Here is a 27,329-nt window from a genome sequence, read left to right on the forward strand (position 1 = left end):
TAGCTGGGACTACAGACATGTGCCACCACACCCGGCTAATTTTTAAAATTTCTCATCAAGATAGGGTCTCAGTGTATTACCCAGGCTGATCTTGAACTCCTGGCCTCCAGTGATCCTCCTGTTGGCCTTCCAAATTGCTGGGATTACAGGCATGACCCACTGCACTCAGCCTACATACTTACTGATTCTGATAGAAATTGTTCTAAAATGTGTTACCCCTTCACCCTGATTTACTTAAATAGACCAAATACATTACTGAACTTAGTTCTTATATGATAATTTATGTTGTCTATGTGAACATTTTGGGTACCATATATTTTACTATGCTATATTTCTTGCTCTAGAGACTTTCATTACTATAGGATGCAAATTGTCTTATCCTGTTGTGTCTTCTGAATTTATTCATTTTTGACCATAATGAGACTTGACTTTTAGGGTTGTCGATGGCCAGTTATAGGTCTTTTTTTTTTTTTTTTTTACACTGTTTATTATCTTTGATTCTGTACTATTTCTCATCCCTGCTAATAGAAACTTTCACTTTAGTATTTTGTAGATTTGTTGCTATTCTTCTTAAGTAATACTGTTTGAGCAATGCTTGCCTGTATTTTCTGAGAATGTGGCGTAGATTAGAGAGAATTTATGGCAGTTCTGCTGTCAAGGAAGCATTAGATTGGGCTTCCTCCCAGGAGAGTTGTTATTAGTATTTATGCCTCTTAATGTGAAAACCCCTGTATTAGCTATATCAGATATCATAATTTTTCCTGTTCAAAGTTTTTTTTTTTTCCTCTAAAAAGAAATTTAGTTTCTTAGCATGTTTCTTCTTATTGGCCTTTGACTGTATATTTCATCTTTTTTAATGACATTTCCTATTCACTAAAAAATATTTAGCCCAACCATTTGTATTGTTCAAAAGGACCTATTTACCTGACCAGACCACTGACTTTTTTGAAGAGAATCTTTTTGGCAAGTTTCATTGATAAGAGGAATTGCTGCTGCCTTCTGATTTCTGATGACTGAAGCTGAACACAGTGTCTTGTTAGGCAAGCTTATGGTGCTTATCCTCATAAGTAGTGGGCTGTGACAGTAGGTTAAGTGTTAACACTTTTATTTGTTTTTAATTTTAACAATTATGTAGTTGCATGCCATGTGCCTGGTATTGAGCTAGGTGAATATAGAAATAAGACAGGACGCTATCCGCAAGGAACTGATGATCTGGTGAGGAGACCTAAGTGAACTGATTATATAATACAGTTATGTTTATAGTGAAGACACTTAGACACTGTGGAAACTCAATGGATAGGCCTCTGTCCCAGACTGAGGGAGAGTGGGAATGGGTTCCCATAGGTGATATCTGAGCTGAAGTTTGAAAGGCAAGCAGAGTTAGCCAGGTAGAAGGTTGAGAGGGTGTTTCACTTTTGGGAGTATGGATTTTGAAATGGAGAATCAGGATATGAGAGAGGATAATAACTTTTGAGACAGTTCCATGTGTCTTCAGCATATAATGTGATAGATAACAATGAGGCTGCACATGCATTTCTTCTTACTGTTGGAATCACATTGTTTTCCTCATCATTTTGCTAATATTCTGCACTAATCAGACCTTATGTAAAATATCTACTTCATTTTAACAAGGGCGACCAGACCGATAAGGGATTGATGAACCGGGTCATATGAGGAATTATCAAAATAAATTTTACCTTAAAAAGAGATGACCTGAGAAGTAGTGTTGTTGGGGGCACATCTCTGTGGAATCAAAAACTTCATTGCCACTACACAGAAACAAGAAGTATACTATAATTAGAGGACACTTTATATGCCTCCAGTTTTGTATCATTGTAGCTACAGTGCCTAGCATTGTGCCTGCCACATAGCAAATGCTCAGCAGATATTTGAATGAAAGAAATCAAAAATACAATAACTGTAGTATTGTATTCAGAAAAGAGATGTAGGTTCAGCGTTAAAAATTTTCTAACTGAGCTGCTAAACAGCTAAAACAGTAAGATACTCTTGTTGCTAAAACAGATAATTTTTCCCTCAAGTTGTGAACTCCCCATTACAGCAAGCATTTAAGCAAATGCTATGTAATCGTCTATTAAGAATGTTACATGACGGATTCTTAAGAGTCCCCTGCCACACACACCCATTGGCATTTCCCACCTATCTTATTATGTGGTTTTTTGAAGTTGGTTGGCCTTGGTTTTAAGAAAACCAAGTGGATAAGATCGCTATATATTAAAAGGTTATCTCATTAATTATGGTTTGGCAAAATGATTGTATTGGCTTATAACGTTGTTCATTTGCTTCACATAAAAAATGCTGTTGTTCTGGATCGATGCATCATTTTCTCACCCTAAGCAAGGCTGATCCAGGTTTTGTGGTCTGAAGCTTTTATACAGTTTGAGGGGCTTTTCCTTAAGAAAAAGAATCCAAAATTGAGTATAAAAGTATTTATTTAGTATAATAAAAGATCACAACAAATAAAAAATACCATAAACATCACAAAATTTAGAAAAATAGCTTATTACTCATTATTATAACTTATTACTAATTTGACTTATTTAGTAATTGTAAGTTAATTAACTACCTGATATACCTCTTTGGTACTTTTTTCCTGCCTATTTTGGCCACATATTCATTGCTCGCTTCTTTACATGACAACAGTTTTATATTTTCTATAGAAAGAGCCTTTCAGCTTGCACAAGGCTTGACAAACTACTGTCCATGGACCAAATCCAGCCTGCTTGTTTTTTTAAAATAAAGTTTTACTGCAGCACAGGCATTTCCATGTTATCTATGGCTGCTTTTGTGCTCTATAGTGGCCAAATTGAAAGAGACCATATGGCCCACAAAGCCTAAAATAATAACTAACTGGCCCTTTACAGAAAAAGATTCCTGCTCTAACATATTTGTTCAGAATTTGTCATTGATAGTCGTGAAGCTGAAAGATGATTTTTGAAAACAGTTACTAGTAAATGGTTTATCTGTAATTTCCTTCACTTTGCTTTAAGGATGCTTCTTGCCTGGGGAAGAACTTTAGATACCAATTTGCTGGACTACCCCAGAAGTGTCCATGAAGTTTGGTCATATTACTAGTATACCAAACCCAGCAGGAGCTGGGCAGTGCTCATTCAGATCCTTTGCCTTGGGTTAAAGATTGGGTCTAAATGCATCATGTGGTCCGGGAGGGACCGGACAGGTTATTGCCTTCAGGGATAGCTAGCTAGAGAGGAGCCCATAGGCATGAGGTTGGGGTTGCTGTTACCTCTTACGTGTCCCCGAAGGAGAACAAGCCAAGCCTTTTAATTAATTAATTGATTTTTTTTGAGCCAGAGGCTCACTCTGTCACCCAGGCGAGTGCCATGGCATCTGCCTAGCTTACAGCAACCTCAAACTGCTTGGGTCAAGCCATCCTTCCGCCTCAGCCTCCCAAGTAGCTAGGACTACAGGTACTACCACTACCATGCCCAGCTAATTAAGCAAAGCCTTTTAAGAGGATCTTCCAAGTGAAGGACCATGAAACTTACACTTAATTGGCTTCATGGCAAGTCTGCCTTTGTCCTAGGACATAACAAGTTATGTCTGTTTGGACATTTTTCTTTCATAAAGATCCTTTTTTCCATGCACCTACAATCCTATACTTTCTACCACCCCCACTGCCAAGCCCCGCTTCTCTTTTCCCTCCCCGAAAATAAGGTAAGAAACAAACCAAATTGGGGGGAGGGGGAGTAGAAGAATAAAATTATGTTAAGGATATATGTGGTTCTTGGAGGATCATTTAGATGGCATAGAGCAGAAATATAACAAATGAGGAACTGGGATGAATTACTGAGCAGTGTGTATTGAATATAAAATTAACAGCTGATTGGGGAGTTCATACAAAGCTGTATAATATATATGTGACCTTTGGCAAATAAACTGACTTCATCTGTAAAATGAAGGGATTAGATTAAATGTTTGGTAAAATTTGTGGTGAAATGTTTCTAGATGCTATTTGGGTCTAGAGTTCAGGAAGACAGATCTTACCAGTGACCACAATACGTAGTACCTACTTTACCCAGTTTTTCACCTTATCATCCCAAACTGTTCTTTGAGGGAAGAGTAACGGCAAAGTAGTAGAGTAAAAGAAAACTAACTCTCTCTCTCTCTCTCTCTCTTCCCTCTGTTATTATCTTATCAGGACTTGGGGCTCAGCTGGTAATGTTAATTAAACTTGGATGAGCTGAGGTGGGAATCCTATGGTACCTCCTTCCCAGCTTTATTCCCTGAAAATCCAAACTGTTTTACTGTATAATCCAACCAACCTTGTAAGAGAGACAGGGAAGAGGAGACAGAAGAGGAAAGAGAACAAAAACCCCTGTTACGCAGGTCCACTTAAACTACAAGGAAGGGAGAGGCGGAAGAGCCAGCCACACCTATAAGCTGCCCTTTTAACAGTATCCTCACCCATTTGCAAATATGACCCAGTCTATAGTAAGATCAGTATCCTTCTCAACCTTTATTTTATTTAAGGATATGACTATCCTTAAAGTAGAAACTTATGGAAAATACGGTATAAGCCTTGCGATTTGTGGTTTTAACATCTGTAATTTTAATTGTTTGCAGGTAATGCTAACAATCTATGCCACATAGTAATTTACAGTTTTCTAGATGTATGAATTTAAATCATAGGCACCATATGAGATTAGTGTGTGGTTGTGACTTAGTGAATGAGCCTAGCCTACTACCCAGCACACACCTTTCAGTATGACTTTTGTATATAATTTTTTAAATAGTTCAAAAAAGAATATGCAGTGGTAATGAAAGTGAGGTCTAAGACTTTTATGATTTGTAACTAAAAAATTTTGATAACTTGTAATTTTAAACACATGTCCAGTAAAAATGGAATGGAGGAAGAAGCTAGAACCATCTACTATGGGCCGTATGTTTTCAGTATATTAAAATAATCCCCTACGTCTGTTATCTATTGCTATAAACAAACCACCTAACTTTGTGACTTAAAGCAGTATCAGCATATTTCTCGTGATTATGTGGTTAGTCTGCTGGTGCCACCTAGGCTTGCTCCTGCACTTGGATTTAGCTACCACGTCTAATGGGGACTGGGCCCGGAAGGGATAGGTGGAATGGGCTGGGGCCTTGCTCTCCATGTGGTCTTCGATTTCGCATTTTAGGGCTGCAGTTTCAAGAAAGCAAGCCACAATGTGCAAATTTACTGATGTCCTTTTGGTTAAAGCAAATCACATGGACAAATCCAGAATCGGTAGGGGTGGAGAATATATAAGAACTTGGGTTAAAGGCCATTATAGGAATAATATGCTATTGTACCACATCTCTCCCCAGTCAAGGTTTCCAACTGTATATGAGTGTTTATCTCTTTAAACCACAGAGTTGAGCTATGTTTGATATTACTTTAATATTAAGTCCGTAACTTCTTCCCATGCCACTCTTCTCTTTCGTATCTCCTACCCTGCACAGTTTCCAAACCTTCCCTAGCACTTTGCCGTGGCAGGGTCTCTGTTGATGTGACTACTTAGAATGCTCTTTCCTCCCTACTTCATCTGAATCGTCCCTTTTCATTCTTCAGGTAAAATGTCAATTTAGGGAAGCCTTCCTACGCTACTTAGGTTTTACACTTTCCTTGCATACTGGATTTTTCCTTTATAGCATTTGTAATAGTAACTAATGCCTGTCTGCTCATTAAACTGCATGTTTCTCAAGGACCCTGTCTGTCTAATTCATTTTTGTATTTGACCCCACTTTCATTCCTGTCCTCATTCCCCAATTATCACAGTCCTTTGTACATAGTAAGTACTTTATAAACATTTGGTGAACAAATATGTCTAGCATGATAGTTTTCTTAAAAATCTACTGAGATCGAAAAGACTGGTCCTTAAGATGGCAGCTGTTTTTATTTGGCTCCATTTCTTACCACTCTTGTGATTCTGTTTGTTACTTTTTGCTTTTGTCCTCCTCCTCCTCCTCCTCCTCCATTCCTCCAGCTTTGCTTTTTTTTAAATTAACTATTTCTTGTGGAGTCTTCTGTCTTTGCTGTATTCTTCTTTAATCTCTACTGGTTTTGTTTGTACGTTTTGTTTTCTCTTTCCTTTTCTGGTTATTTCTCATTTTGGAAATCACCAAGTGATAAGACCCCTCCTTTTCAAAGTGAATTTTTATGTTTTCTCTTCCTGGATAGTTTTTAATGGTACTCACCACTCAGGAGTTGCTTGTTTACTGCCAGATATATTGTTTTCATTTTTTAAATTGCTAGTTTCTGTATTGGGTTTTTGAGGTTGACATATAACTGAGGCGTTGTCATGCTTTCATTATTTAGAAAATTGCCTGAAATCAATGCATAATTAACGATAAGAATTCAACCAAATTCTTTTCTTTTATACTTCCTTCTATAATGTATAGATTAAAATTTCACAGTCATCTCTCAGTATCCACAGGGGATTGGTTCCCGGACTGCTTGTAGATACCAAAAGCCATGCATACTCCCGTCCTGCAGAACCCAGCAATATGAAAAGTCGGCCCTCCATATACTCTATTTTTGAGCGGCATTTGGTTGCAGATGTAGAACCCACCCATATGGCAGGTGGTTATTGAAAAAATGTCCGCGTATAAGTGGACCCATGCGATTAAAACCCATGTTGTTCAAGGGTCAACTTTATATTTAGTATAATAATGGGTCATTTCCTATGAATATATCATCAGAGCATCTAGGAATGTATTTATTTAGAGCTTAGCTTTTATGTAATGAGGAAACTTAGGGTAGATTTTCACAGATAAGTTTTTGGACATTGGGGCCAAGTACACACACAGACATGTACATACATATAAAAGTTGGAGTATTTAACTATTAATTTAGACCAGAGTGATCCTAGAAAAGACTTGACTTTATTCTTATGATTTTTTTCCCATACTCAGTTTATTTTGATATTTCTTTAAACTATATCTTTAAATATTTTCTTTAACAGCATTGTATGTTTTTTAGATTATTAAAATAATTATTACAGACAGTTATTTAGTATTAAGTCATCTTAGTATTTGTTGTAGGAGGTAAATTACTAAAAGCAGTGACCCATAAGTCCTGGTATTTTCCAGTCTTTTCTCTGTCATTTGCTTATTCTGTAATTAAAGAAACACCTGTTTTCCTGATCTAAAATTCTTATTCTGACCTGTTATATAACGTAGTTGTTCTGAAAATGTGAAAGGAATTTAAACAATAGAAGTGTTAGATGTTCGTGGGTTAAGTCTTACTCAGGATGGAGCTCCTTTTAGCAAAGTTACTATACGTATAGAGGAAATCAGAGAAAGTGGCAGTCTTAGTTTTGGGTTGGTGCTACAGTGGCTAAGCTATACAGAGGTAGTAATGGCTCTGAGAAGAGAGCCGACTTCTCAAGATTGTCGTGCCTGTGAAAGAGGGCTAAGAGTCCTACAGTTTTTATGAATCATTTGTGCTTGTTAAAAGTTTTTATTTTGAAATAATTTCATACTTACAGAAAAATTGCAAATACAGCAGAAAGAATTCCTGTGTATCCTTTATCCAGATTTGCCAAATGTTTATAACATTTACTGTGGATCTCGATCTCTCTCTCTCTCTCTCTCTTTCTCTTCCTCTCTCTTTCTTCCCCCATATGTGTGTGTGTGGATATGCATGCATACATGCATGTTATTTTTTTCTGACTAACTTGAGAGTGAGTTGTAGACATAATGCCCCTTTACAATATTTAGGGGTATATATCCTACAGTCAAAGTCATTCTCTTATTATCATAATATCATTATCAAAATCAGAACATGCAATTTTCAATTTAACAAATAATTGTTTACTTGGGGTCAACTTATAGGTGGAGTGAAAGCATAGGCTTACCAAACTATTTTAAGTGCTTAAGGGAATTGCAGTTTGTTTAATGAGTAAGAAATCAATAAAAGAATTATTCTATTTTAGAATAGGATCAGTGAAGAACAGAGTAACAGAAGATACACAAAAAAGTACTCTAGAAACTTGACAAAAAAGCAGACATTTTAACCTAAGGAATCAGGGAAATAGTTCTTTTTTTTTTTTTTTTTGAGACAGAGTCTCACTGTGTTGCCCGGGCTAGAGTGCCGTGGCGTCAGCCTAGCTCACAGCAACCTCAAACTCCTGGGCTCAAGCGATCCTCCTGCCTCAGCTGCCCGAGTAGCTGGGACTACAGGCATGCGCCACCATGCCCGGCTAATTTTTTCTATATATTTTTAGTTGTCCAATTAATTTCTTTCTATTTTTAGTAGGGACGGGGTCTCGCTCTTGCTCAGGCTGGTTTCGAACTCCTGAGCTCAAACAATCCACCTGCCTCAGCCTCCCAGAGAGCTAGGATTACAGGCGTGAGCCACTGCACCCGGCCAGGGAAATACTTCTTGACTGGTGCAAAGTTAACCCAAGGGAGGTGGAAGTGCCCCGCAGAAGGACAGTGGGAGGGAATTCATTTCCCCAGAATACATCCCCTATCTTATTTCTGCCCTTGACAATCAAAGTTCGGAAGGTGAATGTGTTATTGCAGTTACTCAGTAGTGAAATATCAGGAATACATAAGATATGATAAGTTCTATTTCTACAAAAGTTGATACAGTACTTTTTTTCTTTTAAATAACAAATTTTAACCTTAACATTATTGAGCTAATAAGAAATAGATTTCCCTTCCTAAGCATGTGTTGTTAGGTTGTTTTTTATTAATATCTTCTTGATTATGAAAGACAAGAAGTAATGGAGTTGATGAGCTGTAATTAATTTAAAAGAATGGAAGGAGTGTTTTTAAAAACTTAATTAAGCCACTGTCAATCTAGAGTTTAAGGGATAGTTACTGTTTCATATTGTCTAGCATTTATATACTGTATTAAATGTGTGCCAGCTATTCTTAAAATTCTGAATTAATCAGAAAAGGCTTTACAAGGTGCTATGGTATGTCATTTTCAGACTTTGTCAGTTTAAAGAAAAAAGTGAAATAGATACACTTAGATACGATTGTAGCAAATTTTTAAAAATCCAGTTACTGAAAATTGCTTATGAATAGTTAGGTTTTCAGTTTTAGAATAAAGTTTATTATGCTAAACCATGTCTGTGTGGGAAATTGTAGCATTATTAAACGAATATTTCTTAAGCAGATGTTTTAAGAATTTGTTTTAAATTTATATAAATGTTTAAATATGAATTTTTAATTTAGGATTTTTTTGTTTTGTTTTTCGTAAGTTCACATATATATCCACACGATGTATTACGTTAATATTTGGTCCTTTGGCAAGGAGATTTTCATAATGAAATTTCAGACTCTATTAAACAACAGATTTTTTGTTCATAAGCTATTGTTTTCTAGTTAAAAAGTAAAGTAGGGAGATTTTTAGATCTTCATCTTGGCATATCTAGTTTCCTAATTGTTCTTCTTTTAAGAAATGATTGCATTTTGACACTTATATGCTAAAAAGGCTTTTATTGATATAAATTCTAATTAGAAAACAAATTTTTCACTTGATTTTGAATTTTTCAGCCTGGTATTTGATACCTTTGGATAATACATGCAAAATCTATTTTTCTGAAGTTTTCAATGCTGAGGGCAGGAAGCCTATGGTACTATCATCCTGAGATTGTACACTTGCAGAAAAATGCAGGCATGTTTTGAGCAGGGCAAAGGTGTACCAGTGTTCTTCAGTGTCCTCTTTTAAACCCAGTGTCTCAATATATACATTTTTCATGTTTCTAAGTTTTCATAATTTTTAATGGCTCCTATGGAAATTTTCCTACTTCTTTGTGTACCCATGACTGTGCGAAATTCAAAGGTGAATTTAGTCTGTAAAGGTAAAAATGTACATTGAACACTGTTATCTGGGCAAATCTTTATGAACTTTTGATCCCTAACAGTAAACTGATCTTACATTTCTGACTTTAGTATTGTTATAGAAGGTTTGTATATATTATACTTCTTTAGAATCCTTACCAAAGTCATAGATAAGTAAACCTAAAACTGCATATCTCCAAATCTTAATATGATCTATTTTTTATTACAAAGCCCAAATTCCATTGAACTAAGTACCATAATTACTTAATCAGCTCCTATTTTTAGTTATTTCTCTTCTTCCTATTTAAAAAACCATAATTAATGTGTGTCCATATGAAATATTTTTATATTTTCATTAAAATGCAGATATTTTAACTTCTAAATTATTTCCTTAATTTCTAGTTTAGGAATGAGGTTACTAGATCAGGACACATGATTTTTGCTTTCACAGGTTTTTTAAGTGCTATTATCAGTAAATGTGTGTATCACTTTTACAGAAACTAAGACTAAATAGTTACATTCTAATGTTATAATAGAAATTTAATTTAGACTAGAATGGAAGTTTCCATTGTTTCATGATACAGTCTTGAGGAAGGTGGCAGCAGTGGTATACTGGAAAACCCTAATGCCCTAAGGTGCATGTAATCAGTTAGCTTCCGTCCTGTGCATTTGAAAGGGTTCTCTAGGTACTACCCTAGAGACAGTAAAATCAAGACAGTAATCACTTAAATCATTTTTCACATCAGTATAGTTTTCAAACTGTATGGTCACTTGTGCAAATAACTTAAAGTCTTTTTTCCTCTCACTTTTACCATCTTTAAAAAAGAAGGTAGATGATAATCTACTTTCCAGGGTGATAATATGTTAAAAGTATATAGCACTATAATTAGTAACCATAAATCTTGCTTTCAAGTTTGACTTATACTAAAGTGATTAACTGCTTTATGGAAGTCAGCCTTTACCAATACTACTACTTCATTGCTTAAATGTTCACTTTATTGGGAAACTATATACAGGAGTAAGAATACAGGATTTGAAGTCACAAATTGCTTGGATTGGAATATGGTTATTGTATTATTAATTACTACATAAGAAATTACTTCAGAAAGTAGTAGCTTAAAATAGCAATTAATGTTATTATCTTTTTGTTTCTGTGGGTCATGAATTCAGGAGCAGCTTAACTGGGTAGCTGCAGTCAAGATATCAACAGGGGCTGTGGTCATCTGAGTATTATTTCGAACGTAATGGTTATAAATTTTATATTTTGCAGACTATGTCTTCAGCAGTAGTACAGTTATATGCAGCAGATCGGAACTGTATGTGGTCGAAGAAATGCAGTGGTGTTGCTTGTCTTGTTAAGGACAATCCACAGAGATCTTATTTTTTAAGAATATTTGACATTAAGGTGAGTTTTGTTTTGCTTTCAATTTAAACTATAGGCGTTTAGGTTTTCTGCCTCAATTATAATTTACTATAGATTTGTTTATCCTGTATGTAATATTTAAATTAAACTATATTAGAAGGACGAAGCTTGGTTTTAGATATTGAAGTATGGACATGTGACCAAATGGGAATGTGTCCTAACCCAGAACTTGAATGGTTTCCTATTTTGTCTTCCCACTGCTACTACATATTAAAGTTCATTTTTAAAACAATTATGCCTTTAGGTCTTGGGCTTTCTCCACATTCTCTGTTTTTCTAATGATACTCTGTTCCATCTTGTCCATTATAGAATAGCATACATAATCCTTTCAGGGAACAACAAAAGAATATATTAGCTTGGTGTGTACTGTTATTTAGCCCAGGTTTAAAGCATTATACAGTATTTATAAAAATGTATTTGCTACCCATTTTTCCTTATGTTGTTTCTCATAATAGGTATATTCAGATTTTTACAGCTTTATGTCCCTCACTCCCAATCATAAATGATATTGTCATAGATTAGATACCCTTTCTCAGGTATTCATCTCTTATAGTTATTGTAAAAGTAATTACCATTTTGCTAAGGTGAAGTCTTCATTAGTTCTTTTAAATAATTTCTGTAGATAAGTTTCCATGGTTAATATTTATGTGTGGCAATAAGTGTAATGAGATTTTAATTACCAAACACTAAAACTGCTTTTGAATTCTTGGGCACTAATATGGTCAGACAGATTATAGTCAAACATTTTTACATCTCAGACCCCAGTTACTTTATTTGTGAAATGGGATGACCATCTGGGTCTGTTACCAAGTATTTTATTAAGATTAAATAAGATTTAAGTTACTGTACTTTGTAAATTAGTTCTGCTGCTTCATTTTTTTTTTAAGAGACAGAGTGTCGCTCTATAGCCCAGGCTAGAGTACGGTGGTGGGACCATGGGTCACTGCATGCAGCCTTGAACTTTTGGGCTCAAGGGATCCTCCACCTCAGCCTCGCAAGTCCCTCAGCTGGGACTACAGGTGCATGCCACCACGCTGGGCTAATTTATTTTTGGTAGGATAGAGATGGGATCTCACTATGTTGCCCAGACTGGTCTTCAACTCCTGGCCTCAAGTGATCCTCCTTCCTTGACCTCCCAAAATGCAGAGATTATAGGCATGAGCCAACCAAACCTGGCTGATTAGTGCTTCTTAATAACTACTTGCCCATACCCCAGGACAGCTGAGAGATATGGCATGCTCCTCTTAGTAACAGTGGCTTATTGTGGTAGTGATTCTGCAGGATGGAGAACACATGCATGGTTGGCTAAGTGCTTTGATGCATTTTTCATCACCAATAAGAAGCACTAGAAATGGAACACGAATACAACCTCACTAAGACTCAGAAAGGAATTCCATTACAGTGGTCATAATGTGTGTACATTATATTGTGCATATTTTAAAATTGTGATCTAGATGGAACCTCGCATTTCTGAATAGGGCAATGGTTATGTTTCTCTAACCATTTATTTCTCTAACCATTGATGAACACTCACAATTAGCCACCTTTGGTATTAAAGTTAAATATATTTTTTATACTATGGTGATCGATATGACTATCATCTGTGGCTCCCTTATCCATAGTTTAAAATTGATGTGTTTTAATCATCAGTCTCTTTCTGCAGCATGATTGATACTACTTATACTAGCATTTAATTAGCAGGCAACTCTGTAAAAGTTAAGAATTCGAAGATTGTTAATGAGCAGTACAGAGAAGATACATTTGACCATCCTCCATCTATTAATACAAAATTGAGGAAAAGAGTATGATGTATTCCTGTAGTATTTGATGGCATATGGTCTGAATACTGTTAATGAATTATGCGTTGGTAATCAGTGCATATACAAAAGTATCCTATACCTTCTGCGTAAATTGATGATCTCTAGTAATTACTCTGGTTATGTATTTGACCAAGTAACTGTATTTGGAAGTGCTTGGCTAATGAGATTATATCTTAATATACTGAATTAAACTTGCTTGATATGTAGGTTTTACAAAAGAAACGTTATCTGGTGTTTACTGTTTTGTTATTAAGAAATTACTGATTGAATTATCTGGTGCTAATTATACATATATGGAATATATGTGTTTATAAAAGTTATTGTTTATATATATAAACAATTCCTCAATATGAGCCCTCTGCTTTGTTTTCCTAGAGGTTTTTTTGTTTTTTGTTTTTTTTTGGTAGTTCTTATTTTAATTTTTATTTTTTTCTAGGATGGGAAACTATTGTGGGAACAAGAGCTATACAATAACTTTGTATATAATAGTCCTAGAGGATATTTTCATACCTTTGCTGGAGATGTAAGTCATATTTTTCTTTATTGCCATGTTTAATTTTTCCTTTGCTTGCCTTTTCTAATCCAAATTATTTATGGAGCCCTATCGAAAAATCAAATTCAATGTACTATTTTATTATTTTGCTGAAAATGAAGTATTTAGTTGATTATTTGAGTGTCTACTGTGATAGATAACTTGGTAGTCTTTTATTTTAGGTTCTCCAGGCTTTTTGCCTTCTGAAGTTATTCAGATCATGAAATAACGTCTGCTAATAAAGTCAGCCTTTTTCTTTAGAAATGTACTTCTGTTGGTCATCATCACTTTTGTTATATAAAGCTAAATTCATGCATTTTTGTTCTTTCACCTTTTGTATGAAAACATTTCAGACTTGTCAAGTTGCCCTTAATTTTGCCAATGAAGAAGAAGCAAAAAAATTCCGAAAAGCAGTTACAGACTTGTTGGGCCGGCGACAAAGGAAATCTGGTAACCTCCCCTTTTTTTCCTTTTTTAAATTAATTACTTAAAATGGGACAGCAAACTACAGTTCAAAGGACAAATGTGGTCCATGGCCTGTTTTTGTAATTAGTTCTATCCAAACGCAGTTATATTCGTTGGTTTACATTGCTTGTGGCTACTTTTTTGCCACAACACAGTCAATAGCGACAACAAAGCCTATATAGCCCTCAAAGCCTGAAATTTACTTATCTGGCCCTTTATAAAAAAAAAAGTGTGATAGTTCCTACCTTAAAAGAAATGATATTTTTATTGAGAACTAATTTTTTCAGATTCACTGAAGGACCCATCCTAGTAACCATTTTTGTTGATAAAATTCCATGTATACCGATTCTTAAATTATATTTTTAATGGCATCATTTATAACTTACATATTTTAAAGTATTTAATACTTTCTCAACAAAGACTTTAGGCAAGTTTAGAAGCAAATAAGTAGAATTGCAAACAAGATCCGTAAACATTACCCGTCTATTCTGTCCCTAATGCTATATACTATAAAACCATAAGGAACTTAGTTTAGTGCATGAGACAACTCTAACACATATAAAACAATTAGAGAATAATGCAGGATAGTGTAGAGCTTTAAATTAATTGGTGTAGAACTGTTGTTAAACAATAATAGTGTATAAAGCTTTTCTCTTTTAAAGTGGAGGTTGATTAGGAAAGGTGAACCTCTCTAAAATTATCATCTTAAGCAGATCAGTTTTAGGAGAGAACATATGGGAGTTGAGATTGGCAAACAGATCCTCTTAAAACTAGCCAGGCCCATGCACTCCTTGAAAAGTTTTTCTCCACTTTCAGGGGTATGTGTTACCCCAGTTTGAAGATCATTGTATTCAAGGATGTGCTTTACCAGTAAGAGGAACTAAAGCAAGATAAGGCAGACACAGAAAACAGCAATGTAAAGGCATATATTCATCTTCTATATGTCTTTATTGTTATTTTATTAAGTTTCCAAGAGAGAGGTGAGGCAAAAATGAAAATCAAATGAACTGAATTGTTGCTTCACTATTGCCATGTTACTACTATATTCTACTTATTGTGAGTGAATAGGAGAATTATTAAGAGCCTATTATTTTTTGTTACTTTTTGGGGCCGAGGACATTTATCACTGGATTCCATGCTAGGAAAGGATTTAATGCTATGGTATTGAAACCACAACTTTAGAAATAATTCACTGCTTATTTCAATGGCATCCTATAGTGCTAGGCCAAGGGCTCTCTGGGGCTCCTTTCAATCAAAACGTGACATTTTCAATATAAAAAGGGGTAAAAAATACTTCTTAAAATATAAAATAATTGATTTTGAAATTGGCGAGTTAAAGGTGCCTTTCACCTGGCACAGGCATTTTGTTTTATATAGTTCTTAAACTTCTAGGCAAAGTCTTTCATCAACAGAAAGATCATAACATTAGGGAGACAGCTGAGTCATCACTGGATAGCCCTTTATGCTGAGTCAACTCCATCTTCACCTCTTGTTAACTTGGACACATGGATTCCAACTTGTGGAGCAACAAAGAATTAGTCTATTTTCTTTTCCTCACAATAGCCACTTAGTATTGGGAGCCATCTATCCTATTCTCCTTATTTCTTCTCTTCTTTAGTCTAACCAGTTCCAGTTTCTTGAAATATTCCTATGATATAGTTTATAGTCTTATCATCCTAAATGCTATGCTCTGAATCCACTATAGCTTTTACATCTTTTTCAAAATATGGTATTCAGATTTGAACACAGTACTCCATATGTAGTCTAAGTACTATGATACTGAAACATCCCTCAATTTGATTAAACACTGTTCTGATAATATTTCTAGCAAATGCCTCCCACCATTAGCTCCCGTTCTGATTTGTTCAACCAAATCCTCCCCTTCTTTTCACTTTCAAGCCAGGATGGTGTCATAAATCTAAGTAATTGCTTCTTAGAATTTATATTATAGTCTGAACTTTGATATTTATCTTATTATGCTTCCATTTTTGTGTCATCCACCAATTTAAAAAGTATTTCCTCCCTGAGTACAGAGATAACATCACCTTGGAAATTGGTACTTGACATTTATTGACATAGGCAGGACTGGCTTCAAATGTTTAAGAAAGTTACTTTATCAGTTCTTCAGATAGAGTAATACATTTATATATCCCATTGCTAGGATTTTTAATTTGTCTACCAGTTAAGTACTATTGATTTTGGTTTGTGATTATTTATAAACTAATTACTGCATCAGTTATTTATAATTTCAGAGAGTTTTATATTAGAAAATATGTGGAAGTTACATTTAAAATTCTTCAACCACTTTTGAACTTTCTAAAAGCCAAAATAGTGTCTTGTTCTGAGCACACCTGGTGTGTAAGAATATGAATGCAATGAATTGATAGACATTCTGGTTTTCCTCCTACCTAATTAATTGGCTGTAGCTTTTGAGTATTTTTCTGGTCTGTCCGAGTGCCTAGGGTTTTCTGGGTATTCTCATCCCCTTTGTGCTTTCGTCCAGTCCCATAACTTTGAAAAACCATCTGTATGCTGATGACTCCCAAAATGTTATCTTCAGTACTGACTTTTCCTCTGACCTTCAGACCCTGTCTACTCAAGTTGGGGGGCAGTATAGACTTCAGACTTCATGTCTGGTCAGAACACTTGATCTATGTCTATATCCCCAAACCCAGCACCACTCAGATCTGTTCCTATTCCTCTTCTATCCTTTCCTGTCTCAATAAAAGGTATTTGCTCTACCTCATCACTCAGGCTTTCAATGATCCCTTATAAATCCTATCAGTGATTCCTGTTGGCTCTGCCTTCAAAACTATGTCCTGGATCTGATTATTTCTTACCACCTCTGTTGCTACCATCCTAATCCAAGCCTCTATGATCTGTCATCTAGACGACCACTCTAGCTCCCTGAGTGGTCTCCCTGCTGCCACTTTATTCCTTCTATTGTCTCTTTTCCACACAGTAGCCAGAGTAAAATTTTAACAGCATAGATTAGATCATGTCACTTGCGCTATTCAAAACCCTATAAGAGCTTCCTATCATATACAGAATAAAATCTATAGTACTTAACCACAGACTGTAGGATCCTACGTGATCCAGTCCTTGACTTTTCTTTCTGACTTGTTTCCGTTTACTGTGTCCTTTGCTCACACCAGTCTAGTCTTCATAATGTTCTTTGATGCTGTGCCCTCCTTAGGGCCTTTGAATATATTGTCCCCTTTCTCATTTTATTTAGATCTCTGCTTAAATGTCAGTTCTTCCAAATGTCGGTATTCCTTAATCACCTGTACATCAATTTAGGAGTAAGAGTTTAAGTGAATTCAGTTTTTATGTTGGTGGTGTATTACGTATGTCTAATAATGTTTTCTAATTTATTTTCTGACAGAGAAAAGACGAGACCCTCCAAATGGTAAGCTCTTTGACAATCGTTGATCAAAAAGATTTTAGATTATAGTTTAATTCTTATGGAAACATGTGCCATACATTAATACCTAATATTTAGTATCTATGAGCAAATACTATAGTTTCTTGTGTTCTTATTTTAAATTAATTAATGATAAGTGAGCCTTAGGAAACATACAGTTCTTTGGGGTTTTTTTTCATAGCATAAAGGAAGAATACATAGGGTGAAGATCACTAACACTTACATTTTAATTCTATATTCACAGTTGATTAAGTTTGGAAACTATACATTCTGGTCTTAAGATCTTCCCTAAAGGCAGTAAATTTTGTCTAACATATTTGTTGATTTCCTACTTTAAGATTTATCCTTGTTTCTTATTTCAAAATAGTTATTTTATACTTTAATTTACTGTAATAGTGTGTTTAGAACTAATCGTAGTTCCATGTAATACTGTTCTTTAACTTAATAATGAACACTTGAAGTATTATGAATTCATTTTCTAAATATTTAATATCAGAGAGTAAAAGCAGAATACCAAGATGTAAAAGATAAGGTCTTCAATGGGTTTCATCCTGAATTCCATAAACTCTCCATGAAATTATGTCCTAAATTTTATGAGTATCTGTGTTCTTTTCTCTGGAAAGAATCCATGGCTTTCATCACATTTAAAAGGGTCCCTGACTATGAAGGTAAAGAACCATTGCACCAGGAACTTTCATTATAATAAGAAATAAAGCTGCTTCTTTTTAAAAGCATCTCAGATCCTCTTATTAGAACTTGAGATCTTTATTCAAGGAAAACTTTACTACATAACACAAAGTTCTTCTTTTTTTTTTTGAGACGGAGTCTCACTCTGTCACCCTGGGTAGAGTGCAGTGGCGTTATCTAGATCACTGCAACCTCAAACTCCCGGGCTCAAGCGATCCTCCTACCTCAGGCCCCCGAGTACCTGGAACTACAGGTGTGCACCACCACACCCAGCTAATTTTTTCTATTTTTGGTAGAGATGGGGTCTCGGTCTTGTTTGGGCTGATCTTGAACTCCTGACCTCAAGGGTTCCTCCCACCTCGGCCTTCCGGAATGCTAAGATAATAAGCATGAGCCTCTGCGCCCAGCCCAAAGTTCTAAATCTGTGACAACTATTGGGGATTGTTGGGGTTTGTTTCTTATATATTGCCTTCTGATTTTGTCCTTAAATTTATTTTCCTGACATAAAAACATGGACCAAATGTCACTGTATTAAATTTTGGGTTATTTACCTTATTATTAATTTTTTTAAAATGACCACCTTCAGTAGTGCTTACCATGTGCCAAGTATTATATACTTTGACTTTCTCTTTTAAATGGAAATACTAATGCTTACTTTATAGGGCTGCTATGGGATTAAATGAGGTAATCAAAGTGCTTATGGTGCTTAATAAATACTAGTTATCCTGATGAAGATGATGACAACAATAATAATAGCAGCTACTATTAAATGATCATTTACTACCTGCCAGGCGCTGTTTGGCAGCCTTCTGAAGTAGCTCCTTTTATCCCCATTTTATAGATGAGTAAACTCATCTGTGAGGCACAAATAGGTAACTTGCTCAAGGTCACATAACTAGTAAGTGGTGGAGCAGGATTCAGTCTCAAATCTTCTAACTCTAGAGCCTGGCCCCTTAACCCCTATGCCTAAAGATGATCTTGAAGGATAAACTGAGACCTAGAGAGGTTAAGTAACGTGTCTGAAGATACATAGCTAGTAAGTGGCAGAGACAAAAGAAGTAGAAGCAGCTGAGTCACAAGTCATTCATCTGTGAACTTTTAATGTAGTGTTAGAATTTTTTCTTGATATGTGTCTAGTATTTTAACCTCTTTTTGAATTTATTAAATCGAGTTCAGTGAGCATGTACAGTATTAAGTACCAACAGGGAAGGAATTCTAGTGGTACTGTCTAAAAATTTGGGGGGAAGTAACCCAAGATTTTAAGTACAGATGTTGTAGAAATCATATAATTAAAATTAAGGATGTAAATACTTGTTCCTTGGTATCTGTGGAGGATTGGTTCAGGATTCCTGTGGATACCAAAATTCACGATGTTCATGTCCCTGGTATAAAATGGCATAGTATTTGCATATAGCCTATGCACATCCTTCGTATACTTTAAATCATCTCTAAATTACTTATAATACCTAACACAATGTAAATGCTGTGTCAATAGTTGTTACACTATGTTGGTTAGGGAATAATCACAAGAAAAAAAGGTCTGTACTTGTTCAGTATTGGTGCAACTACTTTTTTTTTTTTTTTTTAACATTTTTGATCTATGGTTGGTTGAATCCATGGATGCAGAACCCATGGATACAGAAGGCTATTTTCTAAAAACATTTCATTTTTTCAATGCATATAAGATATATTTCTAAACAAGCACCTAATTTTCATGAATGGGTAGAATTTGAAAATTCTTTATGTGACAGTGATATCTCAAAATTTTATTACCCCCTACTAAGAGAGTCACTTAAAATTAAATGAAATTTCTTTCTTTGAGATTGCTATTAGTTTTTTAAAAATCTTTAGTTACAGAGTTTTAATCTTTCGGTGCAGTGGTCCCAAACCTTTTTTCATTAAATAAATGGGGAGGTTTTTTTTTTAAGTAGTGTCATTAAAGAGCAAAATTATACAGCGCATATTACCAGTACTTGTATACTTATTTATTTATAAAATATACATGTAGTATGGCATTAATATATTACATACACAATAAAAAATGGAAGTCTTAATATTTTTTCCTACTTTGCAGTCGATTGATTATTTTACTCTCCCCACTATGTGGAGACCACTGTTTTCGAGGCAGCATTACTGTATTTGGTGTACTACCACTAGGTGGCAGTGGGCACCTTAACCATGGTTTGCAGTATCCACAGAGGTGCCTTTTCTCCGATCCTTATTTAGGTTATCAGTCTACCAGACCTTTTCAAATTGCAATTATTAAAAGGACAATTTATGTAGAATTTACATATATTCCTAAAATGCAATTCAGTATCTTCCTCACTAACCCCTTTAATTTCTTTATTGGTCAGTCTTATATTTTAGCTTATATGCTTTCCAATGATATGTTCTCAGCTTCATGACTGTTTGACATCAGAGGCCTCTGGGCCACCTGTTTCTCAACTATTTTACCTTGGTGAGAGTTCTCTGCTTTTTGTTTAATTAATGGGAAACTTGAGTTCTTTTAGATTTAAAATTAACTAGAAATGTCAGTTTATAAGAATATTTAAAAACCTTTTCCTGTGACAGTTGTCCTTAATCAGAAGGAGATAAGTTATCATTTGTTTTTTGAAAAATAAGGAAAATAGCCCCCTTCTTTTTCAGGAGGGCGGAAACACCTACCAAGGTAGGTGGTAGGTGTTCTTAGGATGAGTGTAATTTTGTAAATGGAATAATTAAACTTTACTAGAAATGACTCGAGAGTACATATCTGTTACCAAATTTTTCATAAACTTTACACTATTACAAAATGATTCTTTGCCTTAAACATGTTATCACTTTTTTCAGTGTGTCATTTTTTAAATAGATATTTAATTAGGCTTTAGAATACCATTTTAAACTTATTTCCTAACATCTTGAAACTCTTAATAACTGTTGTCAACAGAAATGACCAAGAAACTAGTCTCTTGGATGTGTAGAAAATCTTTTTTTCTAAATTCTAAAAATTGTTAGTAAATATTTATTGAGTGATGAATTGTTGAATTACAAACTGAGAGAACTGATAAATTGTTAAAGAAATAATGTATTATGGCATTTGTAAAGTTAGCATTGTCAATCACTTTGTAATTTGACTTTTGTGTAAAAGGTAGAACAGTTAATAGAAAGGGTAAGGGGCTAGGAACCAAGATACCCGAGTTCACCTTTGCCTCTGATTGTAAACTTTATGCATCTCTATAATCTAAATTTTCCTATGTAGACTTATTTAAATAATGTTTTAACTAGTACTAATGGAATTTGTCTGTAATGATTCTAAAGAGGTAATGCCAAGCCTTTATAAACTGCATGGCAGATACATAATAATATATCTATGCCTGATTTTGGGGGAGAGGGAAGAAGAGAAACACAGTCAGACTACAGTAGAGTTAAACACTGTTATTGATTATACATACCACTTAATGTTTTGTTGCTGTCCTCTTCATTCTTGAACCTTCTTCAGAGACAGCTGAATTACTTTCTCTAGTAAGTTATAAATCAGGCTTGAAAGAACCTTAACTTACTTTTCAGAAAAGAATTTACTAGCTTGTATAATTTAAACCATTAAATTTAATCCAATTCTTGTTTTCATTTAGATCACCCATAGTATAATATAGATTGCTTTTATATAAGCTAAAGCAGCTTAAAAAATATTTTTTGTCGTTTTTTCCTAAAAACCAATGATGGTGGTTTTTTGGTTTTGTTTTTTACTGGTGAATATGTCTGGTTGTTCCTTATAGTTGCTATTTGAACACCTGTTTCAGGAAAGGGTGGTATAAATAGAGTGCTTAATTCTGATACTTCTAAATCTATCTTAATTCTCAAATTTTATTAGATGTAACAATAAGAGAGTAAATAGAAATTTATAGCATCTTATTGTGGATGGTGTTGCTGTTACTGACTAGTAAAGATACGTTGTAAGAACAGAGAGGGCAGAAAGGGAAGTAAGAAGTAAAAATAGGTCACTAGATCAGTCTGTGAAGGTATGAATGTGACCCCAGTTCAACCTCTAACCCTTGAGTTCTTGATTTTCTCAATAAGTCCTTTATTTTGTGAAACTGTAGTAAATGCTAAAATCTGATAATTGAACAAATTTGAAAAATTAAAGTTTCAATCTCCTGTTGATCTAATCAGCCCTTCAGATCATTCTGTGCTATTTAACTAACCTTTACTTCTTCATGCAGTTATTCTCAGATTATTCCTTGACACTGAAAGAGCTTTTAGTGATTTTGTCCGTATTATTCACTAGCTTCCATTTTTTTCCAGGAATTATTTTTTGCCACTATCAGCGACTTCCCATGGATTTTTAAATGAAATTATAAATAAAACATTTAGATCTTTTATATACTATATTTATATGTAAATAGGCTTTCAGTATTAAGGGAAATAGCTGAATTTTGGTGATATTAAAAATATTCATCTTTCCAGATTATTTACTTGTCTGATAAGGTGACAGATGGCTTTCATGAATTTGTTCTAGCCGTCTCATTTTTAATAGTAGACTTGAGAGAAAATAGGTTATATATAATTTACGCATGTAGGTAAACATTTTTCTTTCGGATAACTTTAATGAATAGGATACATTTGAGATTTTTAACATCATTGAAGAATTAGAGTCTGATTGGCATTTAATAATCACCTAATGTAATATTAACTTTGTAAGATTTCTATTTGCTATTCTGTGATTGTGTTGGGGGTCTCCAAGACCATCTGCATGGCTGTGATTCACCATAAGGACTCACAGGACTCAGTATATAGTTGTACTCATTGCAAAGATTTATTACAGTGAAAAAATATAAAACACAATCAGCAAAGGGAAAGAGACATGGGATGAATTTCATAGGCGACCACACACAAGCTTCTCCCAGTGTAGTCACAGAGGATGCGTTTAAATCCTCCAGTAATGAATTGTGACAACATGTGAAATATGTTTAAAGGAAAAGCTCATTTGAGACTTAGTGCCAAGGGTTTTTATTAGGGGCTAGTCATGGAAGTATCCTTTGCCTAGCACATACCAAGATTCCAGACTCCCAGAAGGAAAACAGGTGTTCTGTGTAAACCACATTGTTAGCACAAACAGTTTAGGTACAGTGAGCCTACTTTATTAAGGAATGGTAGGAACCCTTTTGAAATCCAAGTTCCAGGTATCAGCTAAGGGCCAACCTTGCAAGTAGGCCTAAGGAGAGCAGTTTGCCTTAAGCTTGCTGTATGTTAACTCTTTTCTTTACACAATGGTAATAGTATTAATATTTTATAAATTTTGAAAGTTGTCATTAATGTAATCACCTCAGAGGAACTTGATCTGATAGGAGGTTTGTCAGAGAATCATAATATTAAAATGGGATCTCTAAGGAATGTGTATTGTCCTTTAGTTAAATTTATAAGAAATTTTTAAGTTGAATACTTTGCATTCAGACTTTCATGCTTTTAAGACCAAGAATATTTCTGTGATTTATAAGACAAATTTTGTGCTACATTTAGTGTCACTTCTGAAGATGCTATTGATATTATCTGAAAATGCCTGAGATATTTTTACTATTGATCCTTGCAGAAGATGAATGTTTTAATAATTTTTCCATTTTAAGTTTTTGAACTTAAAAAACTCTGTACTTCTCATAGTCAAGGTTTGTTTGTACTGATGGGAAAAATATTACTGGACTTAAATAGGACAGTTTTGGGGAAAATGGTAGTGAAAATTTTATAAGTACTTTTTCCTCATGGACTAATAAATAGTTGAAACAGAATTAGGACTAGATTTTTTTTATTAAATTTAAAACAAAGTAGATGCTTCTTTAATTAATACTTTCTTTATCCTTGTTATTATATGATATATACCACTTGACCAATGAGCAGGGTGTTGAGTATGAGGCTATTAAAATTAAAATTTAAGAGATCAGACCAATTAAATGGAAACTGTAGTTGGAAGTTCATATTCTTTATGAGATTTAATGTTATAAAAATACAAGTTTGCTTTGAAATAATGCATCTATGCTAGTGTGTTTAAGAATTTATTAGAAGTTTTTGAAATTCAGGCAGTACATTATTACTTATAAACAAATTATAGTTTTAAATTAAACCTGTTTTGGCTTTATTTGCAGGTCCTAATCTACCCATGGCTACAGTTGACATAAAAAATCCAGAAATCACAACAAATAGATTTTACGGTCCACAAGTCAACAACATCTCTCATACCAAAGAAAAGAAGAAAGGAAAAGCTAAAAAGAAGAGATTAACCAAGGCAGATATTGGAACACCAAGCAATTTCCAGTGAGACAGTTCTTTTGTTGTTCTTATCTTAACTTTTGATGTATTCATTGCTGCTCTTGACTTGTTAGAAAATTTTGTTTTCTTTTTGGGAGGATGCTTACATTCATCACTTGTGTATATTTTTAACTATGGACTTTTTGGTTATTTTTTAAAAGGCAAATTGCTCAGGAGATGTTCTTTTAATCTTACACTTTATTTACTCTTCTACCCATGAGAAGAGAAAAATTAAAGTTTCTTCAACTAATTATTGGACAAAAATGATTTCTTACTTTGCTTTATAAATAATATTTGGAAATTGCCTAGAGGCATTTCCTAGAGGCAGTGAAAAACCTTTAGTATTTATATAACGTATTTCAAGCATCATTTTATTAGCTCATTATAAAACTCCTATCCTCTCAAATATAAAATATTTGTATTCTTCTGCTAATTTGATCTTAAGGAAATAGATGTTCAGAGAGAGTACGCAAAAATGTTTAGATCGAATTAGTAGCAGAGCCAGGGCTGGAATCGTGGTCCCCTGACTCCTTGTATATAGTTTTTCCTAGAATACGGTTATATCTATGAAAGCTATTAGTTCCAGTTAAAAATTCAAAGCCAAATGTTTATTGGATTTCACATATATTATGGTTTTAATGCCCATTATTTTATTTTTCTGTATTTTTCTATTTTCTCCTTTAGGCACATTGGACATGTTGGTTGGGATCCAAATACAGGCTTTGATGTAAGTATATTTTCAAGCCATGTATATTATTACTCTAAATATGTGGGAATGTTTTAGCCTATCTTAAATTTTTATATTTATTCATTTTTGTGGATTTTAGTGTCTATATGAATGTACTTGTGTTTTATGTATGTATACCACTGAGGTTTGAAACCATAGTATTACTCATGGCTAAGTCTCTAAAGACAAATTTTTTGAATTCCTTGGCTTTATATACTATTTAAGTAAAATCCTTGTGCTTTGAAAATCAAGAGAAGAAAGTCATGTCTGCTAAGTGATAATTATTGGAAAGTAGTGTAATCAAATTCTGAATATTCAGTTGTTGAATTATCTAGATCTTTTCATTCTCCTATCCTTTTTGGCAGTTTCATACATTATTTTATAGCACTGTGACCAAGGTAGGTGAAACTGCTGGTAAAAGTTAATCGGGGTTTGGATAAACTTTTGAAGAGAAATACTATTTGTGATTGGGGTCAAAAATCCTTTTGGTTATTTTTATTATAACTACACTTTTAATTCCACAAACATATTGAGTGCTTCTCTGCGTTAGGCACTATACAAAGTGCTTGGGATTATAGGGAGGTCCTTGCCCTCAGATTTTTCTAATCGATTTACCTTTTTTGTGTTTTTTCATGATTATGCATAAACTTATTTAGGACAAAGTGAAATAAGCATTGGAGATGTCTGAATCATGAATAGGTTAGTAGAAATCTCAGTGAAATGTCCTCTTTTTGAAGACAGGGAACGAAAAAGAAATAGGATAAAATAGAAAATCTATTCTTTTTATCTGTTCAGTTTTTTTAATAAGAAAGTTTAGTTAGCATATAAATAATATAGCCATGTTTAAAGTTTATAAACTTAAAATAATTTCATAAGAATATAGCTGAGAATTAATTTTTATTACACTTATTTTTAGAAAATTGGATAGATTTTTTATAGTTAGCAGTTATTTTATCTGTTGTAGCTGAATAATTTGGATCCAGAATTGAAGAATCTTTTTGATATGTGTGGAATCTCAGAGGCACAACTTAAAGACAGAGAAACATCAAAAGTTATATATGACTTTATTGAAAAAACAGGAGGTGTTGAAGCTGTTAAAAATGAACTACGAAGGCAAGGTAACTTATTTCTATTTAGGCATTTTGGTCTGTTTTTCTTTTGAATCTTTTGAGGTCAGTTTAATGGAAGACAGCTATGTATATTCACGTGAACCTTTGAGCAGAATGTTTGAATTTATGGACAAGTTATGTGGCCCATCATACTATGTCTTACATTATTTTTGTATAACTAAAAAAACTTGGCAAGGTTTTGTTTTGTTATTAAAAATTCTTTTATTAAATTCATGAAAATCCATACAAAATCTTCCAGATATTCTGTTTTAGAATAAGAAACATACCAAGATTCCAGACTCCCAGAAGGAAAACAGGTGTTCTGTGTAAACCACATTGTTAGCACAAACAGTTTAGGTACAGTGAGCCTACTTTATTAAGGAATGGTAGGAACCCTTTTGAAATCCAAGTTCCAGGTATCAGCTAAGGGCCAACCTTGCAAGTAGGCCTAAGGAGAGCAGTTTGCCTTAAGCTTGCTGTATGTTAACTCTTTTCTTTACACAATGGTAATAGTATTAATATTTTATAAATTTTGAAAGTTGTCATTAATGTAATCACCTCAGAGGAACTTGATCTGATAGGAGGTTTGTCAGAGAATCATAATATTAAAATGGGATCTCTAAGGAATGTGTATTGTCCTTTAGTTAAATTTATAAGAAATTTTTAAGTTGAATACTTTGCATTCAGACTTTCATGCTTTTAAGACCAAGAATATTTCTGTGATTTATAAGACAAATTTTGTGCTACATTTAGTGTCACTTCTGAAGATGCTATTGATATTATCTGAAAATGCCTGAGATATTTTTACTATTGATCCTTGCAGAAGATGAATGTTTTAATAATTTTTCCATTTTAAGTTTTTGAACTTAAAAAACTCTGTACTTCTCATAGTCAAGGTTTGTTTGTACTGATGGGAAAAATATTACTGGACTTAAATAGGACAGTTTTGGGGAAAATGGTAGTGAAAATTTTATAAGTACTTTTTCCTCATGGACTAATAAATAGTTGAAACAGAATTAGGACTAGATTTTTTTTATTAAATTTAAAACAAAGTAGATG

At 34.0% G+C, this 27,329-nt stretch overlaps 1 protein-coding gene across 1 annotated transcript in view; it reads left to right on the forward strand.

Annotated features, from left to right (window-relative positions):
* Positions 1-27,329, forward strand: part of WASL (Wiskott-Aldrich syndrome-like) — a 70,698-nt gene that overhangs the window by 26,374 nt on the left and 16,995 nt on the right. The window contains exons 2-8 of the mRNA XM_012652789.1: positions 11,078-11,212; positions 13,487-13,573; positions 13,936-14,032; positions 17,433-17,456; positions 24,272-24,440; positions 25,119-25,161; positions 26,126-26,279. Of these exons, the coding sequence (XP_012508243.1) occupies positions 11,078-11,212; positions 13,487-13,573; positions 13,936-14,032; positions 17,433-17,456; positions 24,272-24,440; positions 25,119-25,161; positions 26,126-26,279 (709 nt within the window). The remainder of the gene's footprint in view (positions 1-11,077; positions 11,213-13,486; positions 13,574-13,935; positions 14,033-17,432; positions 17,457-24,271; positions 24,441-25,118; positions 25,162-26,125; positions 26,280-27,329) is intronic.

This window comes from Propithecus coquereli, unplaced genomic scaffold, assembly GCF_000956105.1.
Source record: "Propithecus coquereli isolate 6110/MARCELLA unplaced genomic scaffold, Pcoq_1.0 Scaffold4, whole genome shotgun sequence".
In the NCBI taxonomy this organism is placed as follows: Eukaryota; Metazoa; Chordata; class Mammalia; order Primates; family Indriidae; genus Propithecus; species Propithecus coquereli.